At 41.1% G+C, this 19,665-nt stretch overlaps 1 protein-coding gene and 1 pseudogene across 3 annotated transcripts in view; both read left to right on the top strand.

Moving 5' to 3' along the window:
* The window catches only part of ATP8B1 (ATPase phospholipid transporting 8B1), a 111,790-nt gene that overhangs the window by 64,478 nt on the left and 27,647 nt on the right, over window positions 1-19,665 (top strand). For all 3 annotated transcript variants that reach the window (XM_070627730.1, XM_070627732.1, XM_070627731.1), the window contains 13 exons: window positions 2,205-2,302; window positions 3,632-3,745; window positions 5,673-5,771; window positions 5,886-5,947; window positions 8,071-8,143; window positions 8,252-8,322; window positions 10,413-10,495; window positions 10,615-10,773; window positions 10,939-11,027; window positions 13,245-13,435; window positions 17,081-17,289; window positions 18,726-18,769; window positions 19,419-19,575. In XM_070627730.1, coding sequence (XP_070483831.1) covers window positions 2,205-2,302; window positions 3,632-3,745; window positions 5,673-5,771; window positions 5,886-5,947; window positions 8,071-8,143; window positions 8,252-8,322; window positions 10,413-10,495; window positions 10,615-10,773; window positions 10,939-11,027; window positions 13,245-13,435; window positions 17,081-17,289; window positions 18,726-18,769; window positions 19,419-19,575 — 1,449 coding nt within the window. The remainder of the gene's footprint in view (window positions 1-2,204; window positions 2,303-3,631; window positions 3,746-5,672; window positions 5,772-5,885; window positions 5,948-8,070; window positions 8,144-8,251; window positions 8,323-10,412; window positions 10,496-10,614; window positions 10,774-10,938; window positions 11,028-13,244; window positions 13,436-17,080; window positions 17,290-18,725; window positions 18,770-19,418; window positions 19,576-19,665) is intronic.
* LOC139084953 (small nucleolar RNA U3) lies at window positions 17,690-17,875 on the top strand (annotated as a pseudogene).

Below are 19,665 nucleotides of genomic sequence, written 5' to 3'. Positions count from 1 at the left end.
GCCAAAATGATGCAAGAGACATTTTCAGTGATGGTATTGTGGTTTTAAAAAAATAATAAGCTTAATTATTTGCATTCTTCAGTAGTCCATACTTGTTCCTTTTGCAATATTGTCTGTATTTCCTATAAAATAAAAGTCCAGAAAATGAATCATTTAAAAAAATGAAATACAATGTTTTCAAAAGTATATCTTTATTTTTTTAATGATAGTCATAAGATGGATAATTTTATTATTCTCTACTTATAAATTCACTGCTCTTCTTTAATATTTTCCTTTCTCCAAAAATAGTTGTGTCACACTAGTTGTTAATTTCCCTTCCTTGTCAGTTTGTAGAGGAAGAAGTGTTCATCCAAACTAGGTTTACCCACCTAGCGTGTGTGTCACACAAGGGAAGCTTGAACGCACAAATCAGTGGAGACCCTAATGCCAAAGAGGAGCTTCCTGGACTTTCCCTCCTAATTTGTAACATCTTTGTCTCGAGCTTTCACAGCAGTGGCATGCTTATGCCTGCCTGTTAGGAGACCAAGCACAGCCTGATACTGGGTAACCATGGGAAGGTTGACCTTATACTCGTAAACGACCCTCCCAAGTTGGCTCGCTGGCAGAGTTCTCAGGGTGCTTTGGAGCATAAGTCACAAAAGAAGGCTCAGTCAGTACAGTAAGGTGGATGGAGGTCAGACTGCCAGACTTTGAATTCTGATTCTCCCACTGTTCAAGTTACTGATCCTCTAAAATTGAGATAGTAACTATTTGGCATGATGGTTGGCACAGGGTAAGCACTGAACATATGTTAGCTTTAGAGCTATCTATCATGGGACAGTAGAAGTCGAAAGTAGAAGGGCAAAGAAGAACCAGGTGGGGTGGAAATTTCTTTCCCCTGCTGATGTAGCCTGATTGCCAGGTTAGTCATCTCCACGTTGGAACGTCCCTTTGGCTGAAATTTCTGTTAGATGCTGGACTCCACCATTGAGATAGAAAGGAATCGAGCCAGAGAGAAACTGCATCTCACCATTTGTGAACTTTACCTTTCCTGTTCATTCAGAAGGTCTGTAAGTGCGTCCTTAGAGGGGACTTCTGGCATGTCGGAGAAGGTTTTATGAGACACCTGTTGAGAATGGTTCCCTCCAGCAACAGAGAAGCTGTGGACTTTCTAAAGTTCCCTGGAATTGAGACGTGGCAGTTGAGTGGTAGATGTGACATTAAGTACATGAAATGAGCTTAGAAATACGACAGATGTTGGCCATCAGGATAAAGCAGTGCATAACACTGATCTATGATCAGGACTCAGAAGTGTTGAATTAGTCGGTAATGCCCTTTTTCTTTAATTTATTCATTCACTAAGTATTTAATGGGTTACAAATTTTGCAAACCAAGTAAATGAGTTTGAAAAAATAGTTTAACTTAATTTAGCTGTGACCTTCTGGGGGGCTCTGGGACTTTTTGTTTGAGCCATACTTAAATGAGGATTACTTTCTTAGAATTCTAATGTTGTATGAATGGTTGGTCAAGTTACATGTTTATTACTTTGCAGGGCTGACATAACAAAGTAACACAAACTGGGTGTCCTTTTTTTTCTTTCTGCTTTTTCTCCCCAAATCCCCCCAGTATATAGTTGGATATTTTAGTTGTGGGTCCTTCTAGTTGTGGCATGTGGGATGCCGCCTCAGCCTGGCCTGACGAGCCGTGCCATGTCCGCACCCAGGATCCAAACCAGCGAAATCCTGGACCGCCGAAGCGGAGCACATGAACTTAACCACTCGGCCACAGGGCCGGCCCCACAAACTGGGTGTCTTAAACGACAACAATTTCTTGTTTCATGGTTCTAGAGACTAGAAGTCTGAGATCAAAGTGTGAGCAGTGTTGAGTCCTTCTGAGGGCTGCGAGGAAGGATCTGTTCGAGGCCTCTCTCCTTGGCTTGTAGGTGGCTGTCTTCCCTGTATGCGTATCTCTGTGGCCCAATTTACTTTTTTTATAAAGGCATCAGTCATATTGTATTAGGGTCCACTCTAATGATTTCATTTTAACTTGATTGCATTTGCAGTGACTCTGTTTCCAAATAAGGTCATATTTTCAAATAACCCTGTTTTCGAATAAGGTACTGGATGGGGGTAGGCCTTCAACATATGAACATGGGAAGAACATAATTTGACCCAAAACAACAGGCTAATTTTCTGCTTGATGGATTTTTTTTCTCTTTTTTAAAGATTCTACATGGCAAGTCAAAGCAAATGACCGAAGCTTCCACGAACAACCTCAATTTATGAACACAAAATTCTTTTGTATTAAGGAGAGCAAATATGCGGTAAGTTGATTTTAAATTCCTGCATTATCTTTATTAAAAGCCGATTTTTCCCGGTAGCCATGGTGCTTACTAGTTTCACGGGACACCGGCCTTCCAGGCAACCCCTGGCCCAGGGCTGTTGATAATCATTGTTAGTTCTATGTGATGTCATTTTTATTCATCACATTAACTTTAACTCCCCTGAGAGTGTGTAGCAGTGGCTTGAAACAAAACAAAACAAAATCATGTAGATTGAAAATGTCCCTATGTATGTGCAAAGCTCTCTTTAAAATGTTTTATGAAGAATATGCGATAATGTCACAGAAGCCTGATGTTTGAAAGTAATACGAATTTGAAAGGAATCTTAATAACTTATCTCCCCCTCCTCTGCCTGTGATAGATTTAGAGACTGAAGATATTTTCACCTCCAAAATGCTTATTACCTTTGAAATATGATAAAGAACACCTGCTAAGTGTGGGCTTAAATGTTGTGAGATGTCTATAAGTTCCCTAGAATTGCTTACAAAGTACCAAAACTGGGTGGTTTAAAACAATCGAAATTTATTATTTACAGTTCAGGGGGCCAGAAGTCTAAAATCAAGGTGTCAGCAAGGTGTTGGTTCCTTCTGGAAGATTTGCAGGAGAGTCTGTTCCAAGCGTCTCCCCTGGATTCTGGTGATTGCTGACAGTCCTTGGCTTTCAGATGCATCACTCCAGTCTCTGCCTCTGTCTTCACATGGGCTTCTCTCTGTGTGTCTCTGTCTGTGTCCAATTTCCTTCTTCTTCCGTGGACACTGTTTTTGGGTCCACCTTAATCCAGTAAGACTTCACTGTAACTTGATCACATCTGCAAAGACCCTATTTCTAAGTAAGATGGCGTCCACAGGGATCCGGGTTAGGACTTGAGCATATCTTCTGAGCACGCAATTCAACCCACAATGGTGTCTTTTACTCTTTCTTACACAGTAGCCTCCATCCCCCTTACATAAGAGTGACCCTTTTCCAGCTTGCCACCCATGTTGATGTCTCCTTTGCCCATTTTCTAAGAAGCTCTAAGGGGTCAAGGAATCTGACAGCAGGATCCATTTGGTCACAGCTGGACTTGCCGCAGAGCCTGTTGAGGTGAAGCCTCTGCATCCTGTTACCATCTCTGACATAAGCCTCCAGGGGAGTCACTCGGAAGCCTGGCTAGAAGTAAAAGCTTAAAGGAAGTCTCACCATCTTTCTGACTGACAAGTTATGTCCCCATGTCACTGTGGGCCACAGGGCTTAGTGATTTTTGCAGATGTGTATACATTGTGATAAATGTGTGGCATCATTTAGAATGACTCTCTTATTTTTCTCCAACAGAATAATGCAATTAAAACATACAAGTATAATGTGTTTACCTTTCTACCAATGAATTTGTTTGAGCAGTTTAAGAGAGCAGCCAATTTCTACTTCCTGGTCCTTCTTGTCTTACAGGTAATGTCCTTTGATATCTTAAATCTATTTTGAATTATGGTGACTCGATAACGTTTAAGTTGTGGACACATATAATGTGAATAATCTTGAAAGTTTTTTACATTAATATCAGGGTTCTGCCCATATGGGAACATACGTCATATACAGAACTGGCTCAATCATTGTTAAATGAACAGGGAAAAGGAGCAAATGGAAATGGTATTTTAATTCTGTATTTTTAAAATTCAGTTTCACGCTGATGTGAACGTTAAGACCGCTTTCTCTGAAGTGAATAAAATTAAGATCTTCACTTTGTAAAATTATTTGTGTCTTAAAATTTATTTTTTATGCTTGCCTTTTATTTTTTATTTAGATACCCAATTTCCCCAAGAATGTTACTGATTTTTATTAATATTTTGGTCATAAATCTCAGTTGATTATTTTTGTGAACTGATTTTACGTTGGAAAAGGCATTTATTTTTTTTTTCTTAATTGTGGCAAACGATTATTCACTTATCTGGAAAGCATTCATGTTCTCTCTTTAGGAACTGTTGTTATAATCCAGGGAGCTCTACACCCCCGAGTTGCCTCTCAGAGCACCAACCTTTCGCACCTGCTGTGCAGGTTGCAGAGGATGGCATGGCCACTTGGTTTATCAGATTCTTTACATTAAGCCTTGGGTTTGGAAAAGAGTCTCCCGGCTGGGATTTACCCAGTAAGGTTTTATGAAAATGGTAACATGTGTGTCTCAGGGGACGGAGGACAGATGGAGTGGAGAGAAGAGAAGACGCGAGACAGAAATGGATACGCAATAGATTTAGTAGAATATAGGACCTGTTGACCTGATGGTTCTCTTATCAAGAGGGACCTTTGAGACAGGCTTGCGTAGAGATAAACACTACGCATCCTAAGGTGCTGTGGCATGATAAGTGGGCTACTCTTCCCTTACTTCCTTCTGGCAGGGAAAAGGGGAGTTCCACGCATTGACAGTAATGTAGGAAATGATCTTTCTCTCTTCCAACCACTCCCCAATTATCTTTTCTTAAGGTCCAGCAGTCCAAATTAGAATAATAGGAGTAGCCTCAGTGAGCCCTTTATTTGCACTGTTACTTCCCTTAATCCTTGTACTCAGTGTAAGTACTATCCTAGCCTCCATTTTGTAGAGAAGAACTGAGGCTTGGCAAGGTGTAAAGGAACTTGCTCGAAGTCCCATAGCCTGAAGTGGACTTGGATCCAGGAGTTTGACTCCAAGGCCTGTCAATTTAACCTCTCCATTATAGGATGGTGACAAGAGATCTTTACTAAACTTGCATCCCAATCCTTTATTCCAATTTGGAGGCTGTCTGGATGGAGGCGGGGCTTCCTGCAAGGCCAGCCTCTTTCTTGGGGGGACCAGGAGCAATGACCGTGAAGAAAGCACTTTCTTCTAGTACCCCCAGCGATGCCCCACCCAATCACTAGCTTTCAGAAGCAGCCACTACCTACTACCATCTCTGCCTCCATCATGGGACCCTCAGAGACCGCTGGCTGAGCAGCCAGCAGTGTAGAGCCAGCTGTATGCATTCCCTAAAAGTTAAAGGACTGCTTCCCCCCAGCGCTCCCTACGGCCCTCCCCGCTGTTGATTATGACTTTCACAAAAGGTTTAGAGCTGTTCTCTTTTAGGTATCATGTTACAAAGCCTCTTTGGTGTGCAGTTAAGGTCACAATGAGACAATTTCAGGAGCTCCTCTCCTCTGGGCTCTGTTCCAGGAGGCCAGAAGCTGGCGAGAGAGCCATGAGAAAGAAGTTAGCTGAATGCTCAGACGCCTTTCCCTGCATGCTCTGCAGGATGTAGACTTGGGTGATGATGGAGATCAGACTTAGAATCAGCGAGCTTAGAATGAGCAGTTATCTGTAGGTTGGCTGTGTCTTCCTGGGCACACATGTATGCCTTTTTATTTCTTTCAGTCAATCCCTCAAATCACAACCCTGGCATGGTACACCACCCTGGTGCCCTTGCTTGTGGTGCTGGGCATTACGGCGATCAAAGACCTGGTGGATGATGTGGTAAGGATTTCTCTTGCAACTTTCTCCTCACTGCTGTGAGCTTATTTTAGTTCCACATCAATACTTTACATTTTGAGATTACTAAAATAGCCTTTCCCCATCTCTCTTCTAAAGGCTCGCCATAAAATGGATAACAAAGTCAACAACAGGACATGTGAAGTCATTAAAGATGGCAGGTACTTGTGCCTTTCCTAATTTGTAGTACCTTAGTTACCAGGATGTAATGTATAAATAGGTCTAGAAACATGCTTAGAGATGACTGTTAGAATTTATAAGTCTATCAGCACATTAACCTTGCATTGTCAAGGCCTCTGTTAATTTGCTAAGACTTTGCGTCCTCTTCGTGACCCAGAGGCGAAACCCAAACTGGATTACAGGTGGTTGCCTGATTGGGCTCTGTGTCCTCATCACTCCTGTGTTGATGTAACTCCTTCAGCCTGGAATATGCTGCCCTCCTCTCTACTCTTCCCAAACTTATGCAGTTCAGGGCTTTGCTCAAATGTCTTGACCCCTTTCCCAATTCTCCAGCTAAAGTGACTTCTTCCTTCCCTGAACTTTCAGAGCATTTTTTTTCATTTTTCGTATTGTGATCTGAATTTTATTAGAATTATTTGTGTAGATGTCCCATCTTCTGTCCTGAACTATAAGTTTCTTGAGGAGACTGTCCTGATGGTGTTTGTTTTGGGGCCCACGAGGGCCTCCATCACGCAGGAAGTGCTCCATAAACGTTTGTTAAATTAACGTAGTTAGCTGTGACCGAAGTGCCAACTCAGGGATCAGTAATGAGTTGTTTTTTGCGCAAGAGCCTCAAGGCAGAATTACAAATTCAAGGGCTAAAAATAGTGACTAAGCCTAATTCAAAGACTTTTTATGTGTCAGCACTGGGGAAAATAACCTGATTTACATCCACACTTCAACTGTGCCTAATTGCATATAGACTACATCAATCTATAAATATGTTTAGATGGCTTTTTTTCCCTCACAAATAAATAGATTCTGTTCTACATAACTTAGAGTCACTGTCATGAATGGAGATAAGATACATAGCTAGCCCCACACAGCTCTGTTTAGCCCACAACCTGGCTAACTGCACGGTAATGAGTAGCTCTGAGTTGCCTTGAATTGGGGACAGCATATCTGTTGGGGACGCATATCTGGCAGGGCTGTGGCCCTGGCAGGCCCTGGAGTGGGGTCAAGCCTGTGTGGGGCCTTGGGTATCTGTGGGGCAGGACATCAGGGGCCTCCCAAGGGGACAGTGGGACATCACAGTGGAAGAATCCAATGGAACTGCCTCTAATACCCCCAAAGAACTGTGGCAAGAAGGTGCTTACCTTGTTCGTTTATAATTTGAGACCCACACGCAAATTGCTAATTTATCATTTTAGAGATATTGAAACATAAACTAACTATAATTCCTTTTATTGGAAGATAAACCAAGTTAAAAAAAATCCTGAGATTAAGAAATTCTGTATTAAATTCTTGTAAAATTGAGGAAACTGAGGCATAAGGATATATTTAAAATGTATTTTAAATCTCTAGGTCTGTTATCTATAAATGAATGGGAGGACAAGCATAGTCATTGGATTCCTGCCTCTAAAAAACATTAAGTTTCTTAGTTGCACTAGGTTCATAATATCTGTTAGGCATATCTTTTTATGTATGTGAAAACCTTTAAAAGAGACTCCTATATTCTAAAGCTTTTTTAATTGTTGATTTCTTAGACATTTAAATGAGTATTTCCTGTGGAATTTAATACTGAAGATAGTAATCTTTTTATTTTATTTTATCAATATCCTTGTTAGACTTATTATAAAAGTGATACATACTCACTAGAAAGATAATTTAAACAATAGAGAGGAGGCAAGCTCTAAAGCTCCCTGAGGATTCCAGGTGGCCCGTGTGGGAGTCATGATGCTGCCCTGTCCTGGGACCAGCACCGAGCAGGTGATGGAGCGTAGAGAGGAAAGAGAACAGGAGAGGTGGGAGCGTAGGACATGGGTAAAAACAAAAAGGGTGGCATGTATCTCCTTGCCACACATTTAAGTAGCCCCCATTGACCCTTTATTACATGATGTAGAAGGAAAAGAACATCAAAGTCATCACCATCGTTGTTCTTTCCTTCAGAAGATAGTACGATTCTCATGACCCCTTAATCATTAAATGACTGAACTTTTAGCAAACCTTTTCCTTGGGTTATGCATGTTTTCCCAGAATCTTTGGCTTCCAGAAAGAATAATTCCAAGTCCCTTGCCAGTAACTTTTTAAAAACCATAGAACTATCATTATTTTTAATATTTAGATTTAAAATTGCCAAGTGGAAAGAGATTCAAGTTGGAGATGTCATTCGTCTGAAAAAAAATGATTTTATTCCGGTAAGTGAGCAAGCTCTGTGTGTCTCGTTCCTTGTTCTCTCCTCTGACGTGGTGCTCAGTTTTGCCCTTTGGGGTCTCTGTGTCATTGGTGTGTTTTGTTTTGAACAGGCTGACATCCTGCTGCTGTCCAGCTCTGAACCTAACAGCCTCTGCTATGTGGAAACGGCTGAGCTCGATGGGTAAGCGTGTCTTAGACAGGCCTGTTTTAAAGCTGACCCTTAATGGCATGTTTATTACACCGAAAGCTGCGCACTCTGGACAGAAAGCCCTGAGAACCAGCCGTGCCTCTGCCACTTGCTGGCTGTCCAGCAGTCTCCCTGTTAGACCAACCTCTCTGTGTTTTATTCCCTCTGTAAAGTGGCGCTCTCAAATTTGCCTTTCCCCTACCTTCCAGAGAAGGTACAAGGATTGTTGGCAGAATGTATGCCTGAGCCCTTCATACACTGCTGAGCAGAGTCTAGACACATAGGAATGACTCATATAATAATCTATTTCAGAAAAAAAGAACAGATTTTTTTTTTATTTTTTATTGAGTTAATGGTAGGTTACAATCTTGTGAAATTTCGGTTGTACATTATTGTCTGTCAGTCGTGTTGTAGGTGCACCCCTTCACCCTTTGTGCCCACCCCCCACCCCCCCTTTCCCCTGGTAGCCACTAATCTGTTCTCTTTGTCCACATGTTTAAATTCCTCATTTGAGTGGAGTCATACAGAGATTGTCCTTCTCTATCTGGCTTATTTCACTTAACATAATTCCCTCAAGGTCCATCCATGTTGTTGCAAATGGGACAATTTTGTTCTTTTTTGTGGCTGAGTAGTATTCCATTGTATATATATATATATATATATATATATATATATATACCACATCTTCTTTATCCAATCATCTGTTGATGGGCACTTAGGTTGCTTCCACGTCTTGGCTATTGTAAATAATGCTGCAATGAACATTGGGGTGCATGGGACTTTTGGAATTGCTGACTTCAAGCTCTTTGGATAGATATCCAGTAGTGGGATAGCTGGATCGTATGGTAGTAAAAAGAACAGATTTTTAAAGTCTTTGCCAATATACAATTTTGAATTCTCCCATTGGTGGTTTTGGTTATTATGCCGCCACTTGAAAAAGAGCAAAGTTCTGTTTTTGACTAGTTTTCAATAGGTTTATTGAGTGCTTATAGGTTGCATTAGCTTTATGTGTTAGCTCATTTAATCTCAACAACCCTATGAGATGAGTAGTATTATTACCTCCACATTACCCATGAGGAAACTGAGGCACAAGGAGGTGAAGTAGTCTGCCCAAGGTCACACAGTAAGTGGCATAAGTGGCAGAGTTGAGACACTGCTCCCCTGTGCTGGCTCTCAAGGCTAGCGCCCGTGTTGCCCACTCATAAACTCCTTTCCCCATGCCCTAGATGAGCATAAGCTCCTTTATGGAGAGCTGAAATCATCTGATTAACAAGCAGGTCTTTCTTTGCTCTATAAATCAGTTGATTGATTGTTCAATCTTAGCTACAGAACAGCTGTTATTCTCATGAGTGAGAGATTCTAAAGCTTTACAAAGATATAAAATCCTATCATGCCCTGTCGGAACAGACAAAATGGGAAAGTTGAGAACCACTGGTCAGCTTCTATTTGTGAAGCCTGTAAAAGGACGTCCATCGTGAGAAGGCAGCATCGCTCTCCAGAGCGCACATACTCAGCCTGACCCTACGTGTCCTCTCACACGTGCCTTGCCTTGCACTGTGGATGGGACGTGCCAAGTTTTGGGGGTAAGGTTAACCACCTCTTTTCTCAGATAGAATTATTTTTCAAAGACTTGGGATCCAGTTATGATGGGAAATAGTAAGTTGACAGAGTCTAGACACTTTCTGTAATAACCGTGTTTTGTACAATCATCTTATTGTGATTAAATATTAGAAGCTAAGTTTTTCAACAGAAGTTTGATAGACCAGACTGTTGCTAAGTCTTAAGTTGGTAAGAAGGAGGAAGGGAAACTTGTGGGTGCCTCTGTCCTTCCCATACTGGCCCAAAGTGACAAACAGCAAAGGGGACCAACATTTCCCTGATCAGGAGTTTTTCCTCTAGTTCAGAGGATATCTTGATGTGAACCTGAAGTTCCATGGTGAACAGAAAGTTGGAAATCGAAAAAGCTAATTATTTAGCTTTCACTTCTAGGTATGCCTAATGTTACTTTGTACAATTTTCTTTATATTCCCTTTCAAACTCCAAAATTTATTCGTTTACTTCTCTTTTTGTTTCTCTCCCTTTAGAGAAACCAATTTAAAGTTCAAAATGTCACTTGAAATCACACACCAATATCTTCAAAGAGAAAATTCGTTGGCAACATTTGATGGTTTGTACAAACGTGTCTTACTTTGTATTAAATTTTAGTGGCTTGATTGAGTTCCTATTAATTAAAACCAGAAAATCTTTCATATGTGAGTACTTATGTAAATCATATCTTTTTTAAAGGTTTAATTGAATGTGAAGAACCCAATAACCGACTGGATAAATTTACAGGAACACTATCTTGGAGAAACGCAAGTTTTCCTTTGGATGCTGATAAAATTTTGTTACGTGGCTGTGTAATTAGGAACACCGATTTCTGCCATGGATTGGTCATTTTTGCAGGTACTTTCACGGTTTCTTGGGAAATTGATCTGATATCCACATTGAAGATTAAAGGAGGGGCTTAATTTTCTGTCCTTCCTCGAAACCAAAGGAAGAGTAATTTTATTGACATGCCAGTAAATTGATTTTTCCAATTGTTGATCGCATTAAATTTTCCATTTTTAGGTGCTGACACTAAAATAATGAAGAATAGTGGGAAAACCAGATTTAAAAGAACTAAAATTGATTACTTGATGAACTACATGGTTTATACGGTATTTGCTTTCTGTTTTGGTAGATGAGAAGCTAGATTGCTGTCTTTTACTCTAATTCTGTTGTATGTTTTTCTAATGGAAAGAAATCTTACATCTGTAGGCCAAATATGGAAATGCTTGAGGCATTCCAAGATTGGATGGGGGCAGAGTTCACTCATTTTTTCTCAGACATGCTGCATTTCTATTAGGAGAAGTTCCTTGGGAATGGAACTTCCAGTTGTAGGGTGCTCTGAGTAGTTGAGTATTTTGGTGCCTGGATTGACCAGTTGGAAAACCAGATTGCCTCAGATAAGTTAGTGGGATTGGGCTCCTGTGAGGTCCATGTAGGGTTGGTTTTACTGCTGTTAATTTTCCATAGGGATAGTTTTCTTAAAAGCAAACTTTTTTTTTTCCAACATATATTTTTAAGTCCAAATATAAGGCAGGTTTAAGTGTGTGTTGAGGGTCCCTAAGACCACCCCCAGGTTCGATGATTCCCTAGGAGCATGCACAGAAGTCAGTGTACAGTTGCACTCACACTTATGACTGATTATAGCTTATTACAAAGCAAGATCAGTGAAGGGCAAAGCGCGGAGGAAACCAGGTGCCAGCTGCCAAGAGTTCTCTTCCAATGAGGTCTCACACACAAGACATGCTTCATTCCCCTCACGACAATTTGTGACAGCCCATGTGAAGTGCTATCTGTACCAGGGAAGTTCACTGGAGACTCAGTGCCTGGGGTTTTTTTGGGGTTTGGTCATGTAGGCTCTGCCTGCCTGCCACGTACCGAAATCCCAGACTTTCTGAAGCATTGCAGGTGGTCAGCGTAAACCATGTTGATTTACACAACCGGTTGGGCACCATGAGCCATTCTTATCAGAGACTAAGAAATAAGGAATCAGGAAACCCTCCCAAAATCTAAGTTCCCAGACGCCAGCCAAGGGCCAACCTTGCAAGCAGGCCTTCTAAGGATAGCAGACCTGCCGTGTTAAATCTTCTACACCTACAGTGGCCCCAAATATTAGCCAGTCCTCAAATTTCCCAATGAGAATTAATTTTTTTTCAAGTGTTTAGTTTAATTTGAATACATAAACTTTTAGGGGCTTATAATACTGTAATTGCATATACATATTTTAGATCATATAAAAGCAATATACTAATTTAAGAAAAAACTCTTTTTTCCTGGTCTCACATTTTACAAAAACTTTATTGAAACTTTTCCCGTGCATCTTCCATGTCACTGTTGTGGTTATGACTAGAGCACTCACAAGGAGCTCATTGTCTCTCCTTCTGTGCCAAGTCATTTTGAAATATAGCACTTTTGGAATCTGTGTCCAGACATTTAAATCTGTCCCTGGAAATTTTATTCCTACCCACAAATACCCAAATACCACTAGGACAGTTGACTGTTTTATTCATTCCTTAAGTATATACTCATAATTTCCACAACAGAATACTTACTATATTGCTTCTTAAATGGTCTTAACCTTAAGTGATCATTAAACCTTCAGGAGGCCAGCCCAATGGCACAGCAGTTAAGTGCGCATGTTTCACTTCGGCAGCCCGGGGTTTGCAGGTTCGGATCCCAGGTGTGGACATCGCACCGTGTGGCAAGCCATGCTGTGGTAGGAGTCCCACATATAAAGTAGAGAAAAACGGGCACGGATGTTAGCTCAGGGCCAGTCTTCCTCAGAAAAAAGAGGAGGATTGGCTGATGTTAGCTCAGGGCTAATCTTCCTCGGAGAGGGGAAAAAACCCTTCAGGAATAATTACCCAAATCTGGGTGAAATTTCCTTGCCACCTTTTTAAAGAAATCATTTCCATCAAACATTTTCTATAAGCATCCCAATTCATCATTCTTTGCAATTGTTTCATGCTTAGGTAAGGTGTCTTCCCCAAACGGTATGTTATTATTCAAAGTAAGAGTGATTGAGAGAATGCCCTGTAATATGAGAATGTTTAAAGATTTGAATATAAGACTCTACTTTCTCTTCTGAAAGATAATTTTGGGAAGAAAACCGTATCGTATGTGTGGTGTGTGGGATAAGTCAATCCATCGTAGAAATCAAATAGACTTACAAAGTGTTCTTATGGCACTGTTTTTATTTTAAGTGTGTTGTTTTTACAGCCTACTAAATTATTATAAACATGTGAAGTATTGAGTAGATTAACACCTATGAAATGCATGGGATTGGCAGTCCATCTTCACAATACACTTAAATGTCGTGTGTCTTCTAGATCTTTGTTGTTCTTATCCTGCTTTCTGCTGGACTTGCCATTGGCCATGCTTACTGGGAAGCTCAAGTTGGCAATTATTCTTGGTACCTCTATGATGGAGAAGACTCTACACCCTCCTACAGTGGATTCCTAAATTTCTGGGGCTACATCATTGTTCTAAACACACTGGTGCCCATCTCTCTCTATGTCAGGTAAGCCTGTCTTCTCGTTAGCCTTTTGCTTTAAGGGAAGAACACAGTACATTTTCCCAACTTGACGCCTTTGTTTCTAGCAATAATTGTTTCAAAGGTCCTAAGGAACAAGTAAGAAAAGAACTTCCATTTCAGAATTGAGGGTAATATAGGGAAAGGAAGTTAATATTTGCGTGTGTGCCCTGTGCAAGGCATGGCACTTCCTATCTCAACCTCTTTACAGATAAGACTACTGGAGTTCAGAGATCAAATGCTAGTCCTGTAGTCACTCTCTTGGTCAGATTCCTTCTCTCTGGGCTCCAAACCCCCAAGCTTCAGAAAGAGGCTGGGAGAAGGTAGAGATTTAGAATGTCAAGGGAAAACTTAGTGGTTTTCCCTTTCAGGAGCCTTCCTAACCTCTTAGGTGTCTTCCTTATTATCACCTGCCATACCCATTACTTTTAACTCATTAGGCTTCCTAGCCACTGCCTTGTAATGGGAATGCCACGCTCCCCACCCACCTTCAGCCTCTCAAAATGGTCTGTTTCTTATCTCAATCTCAAACACAATAAAGGAGTCAGGGTCATATCTCTTACAAATGGTAATCGCCTTGTTTTGTGATATTTCTTCTGTTTTTACTTTTTCTTTAATATCAAAGTTCACTGTCACCAGTCAATTGGGTTTTAGACCTTTGGGAGAGGGATCGTGCCTTGGAATACACTCAGCAGCCAGAGTCTGCTCTTGGTTCTAATAAGTAACAGCCCAGAGGCATACAGGGTAACATACACACCTGTAATTAGGAGCACTTACTTTATTTTAATTTTATTACGTGTGCATTTGTTTTATTTTTAATTTTATTACATGTAGTTGCTGTTATTCTTTTAACAAAACCCTGGAGAGCCATGTGTCTGCAGTTACGTAAAAAAAAAATGAGATGAGTTTTACCTTTGTTAAGAGAACTATTACACAGATTATTTTGTCCAAAACCATAAATATATGTCATAAAATAAGCTGTATATGTAGTTTTGAGTTTAAAAAGGTCATGACTGGGCCACCCCTACGGCCTAATGGTTAAGTTTGGCACACTTCTCTTCAGCGGCCTGGGTTTGTGGGTTCAGATCCTGGACGTGGACCTACACCACTTGTCAGCCATGCCGTGGCAACATCCCACATATAAAGTAGAAGAAAATTGGCACAGATGTTAGCTCACAGCTAATTTTCCTCAGAAAAAAAAAAAAAAAAATATATATATATATATATATATATAAATAAATAAAAAGGTCATGACATGTGACTAATATGATTTATTTCTCTTGGAAATAAAAGTCTTTTAAAAGCATAAGTTAGGTGAGGTCATTCCAGATAATATCCCTGCTTTGTTTTGAACCCTATAGTAGCTTTCCATCTCATTCAGCATAAATGCATCAAAGCCACACTATAACCCACAAGGCCTGGAGTGATCTGGTGCTCTGCCCTCCAACCCTGACCGTCACCTTCTGTACCTCCACCACCTCCCTGGGTTCCCACCACTCTAGCCTCCTTGATACTCCTCACTGGTGCCTGTGCCAGCCACAGGGCCTTTGTACCTGCTTTTCTTTCTGCCTGGAACATTCTTCCCTGCGTAGTTGCTCTTTCATTTCCTTCAGGTCCTTCAGGTCTCTGCTCCAGCACTACCCTATCACTTTGGCCTTTCCTGACTCTCTGTATTTTTTTAAAAATTATTTTATTGAGGTCGTAATGGATTATAACATTGTGAAATTTCAGGTGTACATTATTATTTATCAGTTTCTGTATAGACTGCATTGTGCTCACCACCAATAGTCTAATTTTTATCTGTCACCATATATATGTGCCCCTTTACCCCTTTCGCCCACTCCCCAACCCCGTTCCCCTCTGGCAACCACTAATCTGTTCTCTTTGTCCATGTGTTAGTATATCTTCCACATATGAGTGAAATCATGGGTGTTTGTCTTTCTCTGTCTGGCTTATTTCGCTTAGCATAGTACCCTCTAGGTCCATCATGTTGTTGCAAATGGTACGATTTTGTCTTTTTTTTATGGCTGAGTAGTATTTCATTGTATATATATTGCCACATCTTCTTTTTCCATTCACCAGTTAGTGGACACTTGGGTTGCTTCCATGTCTTGGCTGTTGTGAATAATGCTGCAATGAACATAGGGGTGCATAAGTCTCCTTGAGTTGTTGATGTCAAGTTCTTTGGATAAATAGCCAGTAGTCAGATAGCTGGGTCATATGGTATTTCTATTTTCAATTTTTTGAGAAATCTCCATACTGTTTTTCATAGTGGTTACACCAGTTTGCATTCCCACCAACAATGTAAGAGAGTTTCCTTTTCTCCACATCCTCTCCAACATTTGTTGTTTTTCGTCTTGATGATTATCCCATTCTAACAGGTGTAAGGTGATATCTCGTAGTTTTGATTTGCATTTCCCTGATGATTAGTGATGTCGAACATCTTTTTATGTGTCTGTTGTCCATCTGCATATCTTCTTTGGAAAAATGTCTGTTATTATCCTCTGCCCATTTTTCTTTATCAGGTTGTTTGTTTTTTTGTTGTTGGGTTGTATGAATTCTTTATATATTTGGGAGATTAACCCCTTGTTAAATATTTGATTTGCAAATATTTTCTCCCAGTTGTCTTTTTGTTTTGTTCATGGTTTCCTTCACCATGCAGAAGATCTCTTGACTCGCTGTATCTTAAATGTCACTTCCATCCCTGTTGGTCTCCAGCCACCCTTACCCTGCTTTCATTTTCTGCAGAGAATTTTCACCCCTTGAGATAATATATATTGACTGGTCTATTTATTTGTCTCCATTAGCAGGTGACCTCCATGAGAGCAGGGATTTTGTCTGTTTTATTTACTGGTGTGTCCCCTGTACCTAGAATAGTGTCTGGTACGTAGTAGGCACTCAAGAAATATTTATGGGATGGGGGGAGGGAGTTATTTTTCCATCTGCTTGACTTGTTATAAAACTTATAACCTGTTATAAATTGGCCCATGTAACAGTTGCTGGATATGTCAACAGCTTCCTCAAAACTGAGACACATCACAGTTTTCAAATTGAGATGATCCTTTTAGAGTATCCTATTCTGGACATTCTAGAACCTTATAAGAATTTAGGGGAAAAAAATGCTTTTTCACAAGTGTGGAATCACAATTTAGGAGTTATTTGCCAAAAGCCCTTTGCCCTACTTGAGGGCACACGGGGGTCTGTAACCTCATGGACCCTCACTCCCTTTGCCCTGCGGTTGGGGGCAAAGGTGAACACGGCCGTTGCAGTTGTCCCTCGGTGCGATGGGGAATGAGAGAAAAGAGAGTAGCATTGCCACATTGTGCAGTGCCATCTGCAGTGTTACCATGTCACCTGTCCCACCGGGCTGTGTGTTCTGAATGTGGGGCACTGTGGCCATGGCCAGATGTGCTCAGGACTGAGAGGGAGACCACTGTGAGCAGGCGGCTTTGACCCTGAAGCTGAAGAGAGCTGTGTTTGGTCAGGAGAACCCAGAGGCTGGGCACGTGGGCCACCACATGGCTTGTCTCTGTAGATGAGCAGCTCGCTCTTGTACACGCAAGTGAGGATGGAATCCACTACCTGCCAATCATATGTGAGAACTCTCTTGAAAGTGATCTTTTGTCTTCCTAGTGTGGAAGTGATTCGTCTTGGACAGAGTTACTTCATAAACTGGGACCTGCAGATGTACTATCCTGAGAAGGACACGCCCGCAAAGGCAAGAACCACCACGCTGAATGAGCAGCTTGGGCAGATCCATTACATTTTCTCTGATAAGACAGGGACCCTCACACAGAATGTCATGACCTTTAAAAAGTGCTGCATCAACGGGCAAATATACGGTGAGTGGAAGTTGTTCCTCAGGCCTGGGGCATGCATGACCAGAGCTTGCTGTCCCAGAGTTGCTCATACGCTCCCAGTGCAGAGCCCTGGTGGTCATTCCGGGTTGAGTTCAGAAGCTGCATTGCTGGTGGCGTTGGGGACATATGCATGGGAGAGGTCAGCAGTCAGAAATAGGCACACGTTCCTCAAAAAATTAAACATAAAATCACTGTGTGATACAGCAATTCCACTTCTGGGTTGTATATCCAAAAGAATTGAAAGCAAGGACTCAGAGATATTTGTACACCCATGTTCATAGCAGCATTACTCGTAATAGCCAAAGTGTGGAAGCAACCCAAGTGTCCATCGACGGATGAATGGATAAAGACAATGTGTTATATCCATAGAAAGAAATATTACAAGACTATACTTTCAGGGATCATTTCTATAGTTTGTTACATAGCCTTAAAAAGAAAGGAAATTCTGGCACATGCTACAACACAGATGAACCTTGAGGGTATTATGCTAAGTGAAATAAGCCAGTCAGAAAAGAACAAATACTTGATGATTCCACTTACATGAGGTATCTAGAACAGTCTAATTTGTAGAGACTAAGTGGAATGGTGGTTGCCAGGGGCTGGGGGACAGAGAGGAATGGGGAGTTAGTGTTTAATGAGTACAGAGTTTTAATTTTACCAGATGAAAAGAGCTATGGAAGTGGACGGTGGTGATGGTTGCACAACAGTGTAATTATACTTAATGCCTCTGAATTCTGCACTTAAAAATGGTCAAGATGGTAAATTTTATGTTATGTATCTGTCACCACAGTTATTTTTAAAAAGTTGATTTCCATTCTAATATTCTGAAATGTGCTATATATTTATAAAAATATTATTGCCTTCAAATAGAGTGCTCCAACTTTTAAACAAAGACTTAATACCGTTTTTTTAAAAAAAAGCTATAAGAACACCATATGCTTTCCACTTGTAGGAAACTTTATACTATGAACATGAACATGTTTTCACATAGTGAGCATCAGTGAGGAAGGTGGGACACTGGGAGGTTGAGGAAATGGTTCTCATGTGCGTGGCAGTCCATTCTGGGAGATGTAGAGCACTTCAAAGGACATGATTCTGGCCCCAGAGGAGAGTACAGTGTAGAGGGACACAGGTGCCAGTATTTGTGTCTCTTGACCAGGGGTCAACGAACTTTTTCTATAAAGAGCCAGATAGAAATATTTTAGTCTTTGCAGGCCATATAGGTCTGTATCAGATATTTTTTGTTAAGTCTTGTTTGTTTTTTGCAACTCTTGAAAAATGTAAAAACGCTTCTTATCTTGAGGGTTGTCCAGAAACAGGCTATGAGACCCACAGCACCACCACCAACACAGCAAGATGGGGAGGGACCTCTGGACACAGGTCGTGACTCAATCTGCTTTGTCCTGTCTGTTTTTCAGGAGACCATAGAGATGCTTCTCAAAATAATCATAGCAAAATAGAGGTGAGTCCTTTAACTTAAGGCATTGTTCGGGGTATGGGTTAGTTTCGTAGGACTGCTGTAACAAATTACCACAAACTGGGTGGCTTAGAACAACAGAGATTTATTCTCGACAGTTCTGGAGGCTGGAAGTCTGAAATCAAAGTGTCAGCAGGGCCGTGCTCCCTCTGAAGGCTCTGGGGAGGAAGCCTTTCTTGCCTTTTCCAGCTTCTGGTGGTTGCCTGCAGTCCTTGGTGTTCCTTGGCTTGTAGACGCAACACTCAGATGTCTGCGTGTGTTGTCGCATGTGTTCCCCCTGTGTGTCTGTGTCCAAGTTTCCCTCCTTTTATAAAGATGCCAGTCATTGGATGGGGGCCCACCCTAATCCACTATAACCTCATGTTAACTTGATTATATCTGCAAAGACCTTATTTCCAAGTAAAGTCATATTGACAGGTACCAGGGGTTAGGACTTCAACATATCTATTGTGGGGTGAGGGGACACAATTCAACCCACAACGGAGTGTCTTTTTGTTTTAAGACAGGTGTGAGCCTCTTGACTCTTAAGACTATGTTAAAATCCTAAGGTGATTTTTGCATAAACACTTGGGATTTGTTAAGCCCAAACTGGGTGTTTAAATCACATTTTCTTTTCCTTCTCTACTTCTTTCAGCAAGTTGACTTTAGCTGGAATACATTTGCCGATGGGAAGTTTGCCTTTTACGACCATTATCTCATTGAGCAAATCCAGTCAGGGAAAGAGCCCGAAGTCCGGCAGTTCTTCTTCTTGCTCGCTGTTTGCCACACTGTCATGGTGGACAGAATTGATGGTGAGTGTTTCTCTGGCGTCTTGGACCTCGGAGACCAGTTTTTTAGTTTACAGGTGACTTGTGCTTGGGACTCAGATGCATATAGAGTAG

The sequence above is a fragment of the Equus przewalskii genome, chromosome 7, assembly GCF_037783145.1.
Source record: "Equus przewalskii isolate Varuska chromosome 7, EquPr2, whole genome shotgun sequence".
Taxonomy (NCBI): Eukaryota; Metazoa; Chordata; class Mammalia; order Perissodactyla; family Equidae; genus Equus; species Equus przewalskii.
The sequence above is the reverse complement of the archived record's forward strand: the minus strand, read 5'-3'. Positions and strand labels throughout refer to the sequence as shown.